Here is a 3,326-nt window from a genome sequence, read left to right on the forward strand (position 1 = left end):
ATATTTCAATGAAATTTAGGGTACTGAAATATAGATGATGGTTCTGATATTTGTATTTTATATTATATTTGGTATCTCTGATTACACTCTTTTAGAACTGAAGTAAATTTTTTTTTCTTTTCGAGAATGTTGTAATCATCTAGATCAATTTTGTCAGAACATTCTTTAATTATTTATTTGAGTTATTTATCAGATTATTTTACTGTCCTAATAGATGTTAAACTTAAAACTTAGGTCGAAATATCAAAACGTATTAAAACAGTATTATACTTACCATGTTGTTGTTTTTTTTATTATATTCTCAATCAATTACATGATTTGTATGTTTTTAACACACTTCATACTTATATACAACTATAATTAGTTATAACTAAGAAGTATTATGACTACCTTGTGTATATTAGGAAATTGTATTACTATATACCAACTATTGAATTTTGTATCATAATAATTGTATTTTTTAAATAATATTCATTATTTATTGTTTGGTTAAAATTTCTACCTTAATGCTGAATTTTCTAGTTAGTGCTTCGCTCAGTTATTTTAATTTAATTTCTGTATTTAATATCTTAGCAATGTATATTTTTACAAATGTAATCATAACTTTACTTTATTTTTATGCAGGTTATTATTGCTGTTGGAGGTGAGGATGATAAAGTTGTGCTACGGGGTGTAGAATGCTTCTCTCCGTCCAACAAGTCTTGGAAATCTTTAGCATGTTTGCCATTTGCCATAAGGTCTGTTCATTTTTCTGACTAAGTCTTAACATTTCATTGCTACAGTGGAAATTTATTGAATTTGAACAATCACATTTTTTTAATATATGGTACAATGTCTTAGTTTAGGTATTATTTGAAAAGAACAGTGAATTTAGTTTTGGTTGTAATCATTTTGGTTATAACAATATATTATACAATATATACAGTTATAACTTCAGGATCATTTTGGTTGTAACAAAAAACAAAACAAAAAGATCACTAATATTATTAAAATTATTACTAACTATTTGAGGATTTTAATTTAATTTATTAATTGACTTCATGACTTTTTATGTCCTACTCAACTTTTTTTAAAAGTTTTATTTTCATTACTACTGAACTGCTATTACCATTAATTGATTAACACAATTTTTATTTTATTAAAATGAACTCTAAAACAACAGGTAGAGAATACTTAACCTTTTATCAGTTAATGGTGAGATGGGTTGTGGAGCGAGTTGGCAGTGGTATAGTTTTTCAAACCTGTCTAATTTTATGATATCCACTATATAAAGTGTTTGGTTAGAGGACATGACAGCCGAACACATTGGGTTGAGAGTGTCTGGTTCAGATTGTGGGTTCAACATCCACCTGGTTCAGTTAATATTTAAAAAAAAAAAAATCGACTATATATTTTAATTACTACTAGTTGTTTTAACACATTATTGTAATATTTATTTGGAATTTTTAGGATGAGGAATAGGATTCTTGCTGATTTCCATTATCTCGTAACAAAAAATAAAAACATTCTGAACCATTAGCTAAATAATTTAATACATTTTAAACACTGTTACAGTAAGCATGGAATAGTTGCAAGTGGAAAGAATAACATTTACCTAGCTGGTGGAGAATTTCCAGATGGTGGCCCATCAAGGAATGTACTTCGATATGAAGCAGTACTTGATACTTGGCAAGAAGTGGAACCGATGCTTGTCCCTCGCTCTGAGCTTGGTATTATTTTTGTTTATATCTTTCTAGATATTGCTTACTTTTATTATACTAGTTGTTACTGTCATTAATAAATGTTAATGGTAAATTTTTCAGCCATTATTTTCTCTTAGATCCAAATTCATGAATAAAAATTACATTAAATTACAATGTAATTCATGTAATATATATTCTTTGTTATATTATTAGAAATAATGAAAAATCAACCATTATAACTGTGTCCAAAATATCAAATATTGTTTGTTTCACGAAATATTAGCAATTTTATGTATTTATCTGATATCCTTCTTAAAATCTTGTTAGTACAAATAATAATAGTGAAGCAATATTCAACACCCTTTTCGTCAACGAAAAATGAAAATGTTTATTACTTTTCTAGGTTTGGGTGTTGTTGATGGAGAAATCTATGCTATTGGAGGTTGGGATGGTTCTGGTCGACTCGATTCCTGTGAGAGATATGACCCCACAACAAACACCTGGACTATGGTCAGTCCTATGAAGACAGCTCTGACTTCCCCTGCTGTTGCCACTCAAGGCTGTAACCTTTTTGTAACTGGTTAGTAATCAAGTAGTATTTTCATTGTATATATCCCTTAATTATTAATGGTTGTAGGGTGTGTCCCAAATATCGCTTATTTTAACTTTTTCTTTTATATTTCATCCATTTTTTAGCTTTTGATTCTGCTTAGAAGTCAAAGAATATCATGAGAACTATTTCTCATATGCTGTGATCAACAAACTTCAAAACCCAAGACATTTCAAGTTATGTACTGGAATATAAAAAAAAAATTATATTTCCAGTGAACTCTGGTGTAGTGTGGTTCCTAATATCGGAAATATGGTGCACTTGTAAAAATGTGTTGCTTAGCGAATTCCTTCTAACTCGGATTGGATGCTGGAGGCATTGGAATTAGGAAAAGGAAAAAATATTTCATCTCTTAAATTTCATGATGAAAATTCAGCAAACAGCTTAATAGATTAATCTGGTTTATCAAGTGAAAATAATAATTACAAAATGAATTTAACAAAAAAAAAAGGCTTCAAGATTACTTTCACGTTTTCTTTTGGTCAAATAAAAATAGATTAGACAAATATTGAATGTTTGAACACTGTTTTGGCTGCTTTAATATCTTATTCTAGTATTTCATAAAATGTTTTTCCTTCTTTTTTAGCAATTTTTTTTTTTTTAATATTTGCCAGTAGCAACATATACTCTATAAATGTATTATTATTCCTACCTAATTTTACTGTTTTATTTGAGATTTTGAAGCTCTCCTTCAAACTTGTGTGCCTAGAATTTTAATAATATTTTATTTATGATCAGGAGGTGCTGTATTAGAAGATGGTGATGGCATTCACTTGGTGCAGAAGTATTCTCCACTTACAGATTCATGGACTGAAATGCCGCCCATGAGGATTCCGCGTAGTGGTGCTGCTGCCTGTTCCCTTGGTGATTACATCTATGTTGTTGGTATGTTTTGTATATTTATATTATTATATAATATAATAGGTTTTGTAGGCATAATTATTCAGTGTTTAAATCATCTGTAATATTAACACATTTAAGTCACTCAGTCGTAAACATAGTAACTAAAAAAATGAAAACTTTTACATTGTTAA

The 3,326-nt window shown here is 28.5% G+C and overlaps 1 protein-coding gene across 5 annotated transcripts in view; it reads left to right on the top strand.

Moving 5' to 3' along the window:
- Nucleotides 1–3,326, top strand: part of LOC106685866 (kelch-like protein 17) — a 24,869-nt gene that overhangs the window by 12,901 nt on the left and 8,642 nt on the right. For all 5 annotated transcript variants that reach the window (XM_014428840.3, XM_014428838.2, XM_014428836.2 and 2 more), the window contains 4 exons: nucleotides 625–737; nucleotides 1,555–1,709; nucleotides 2,086–2,262; nucleotides 3,031–3,177. In XM_014428840.3, the coding sequence (XP_014284326.1) occupies nucleotides 625–737; nucleotides 1,555–1,709; nucleotides 2,086–2,262; nucleotides 3,031–3,177 (592 nt within the window). The remainder of the gene's footprint in view (nucleotides 1–624; nucleotides 738–1,554; nucleotides 1,710–2,085; nucleotides 2,263–3,030; nucleotides 3,178–3,326) is intronic.

The sequence above is a fragment of the Halyomorpha halys genome, unplaced genomic scaffold, assembly GCF_000696795.3.
Source record: "Halyomorpha halys isolate HHAL.00 unplaced genomic scaffold, Hhal_1.1 Scaffold749.1, whole genome shotgun sequence".
In the NCBI taxonomy this organism is placed as follows: domain Eukaryota; kingdom Metazoa; phylum Arthropoda; class Insecta; order Hemiptera; family Pentatomidae; genus Halyomorpha; species Halyomorpha halys.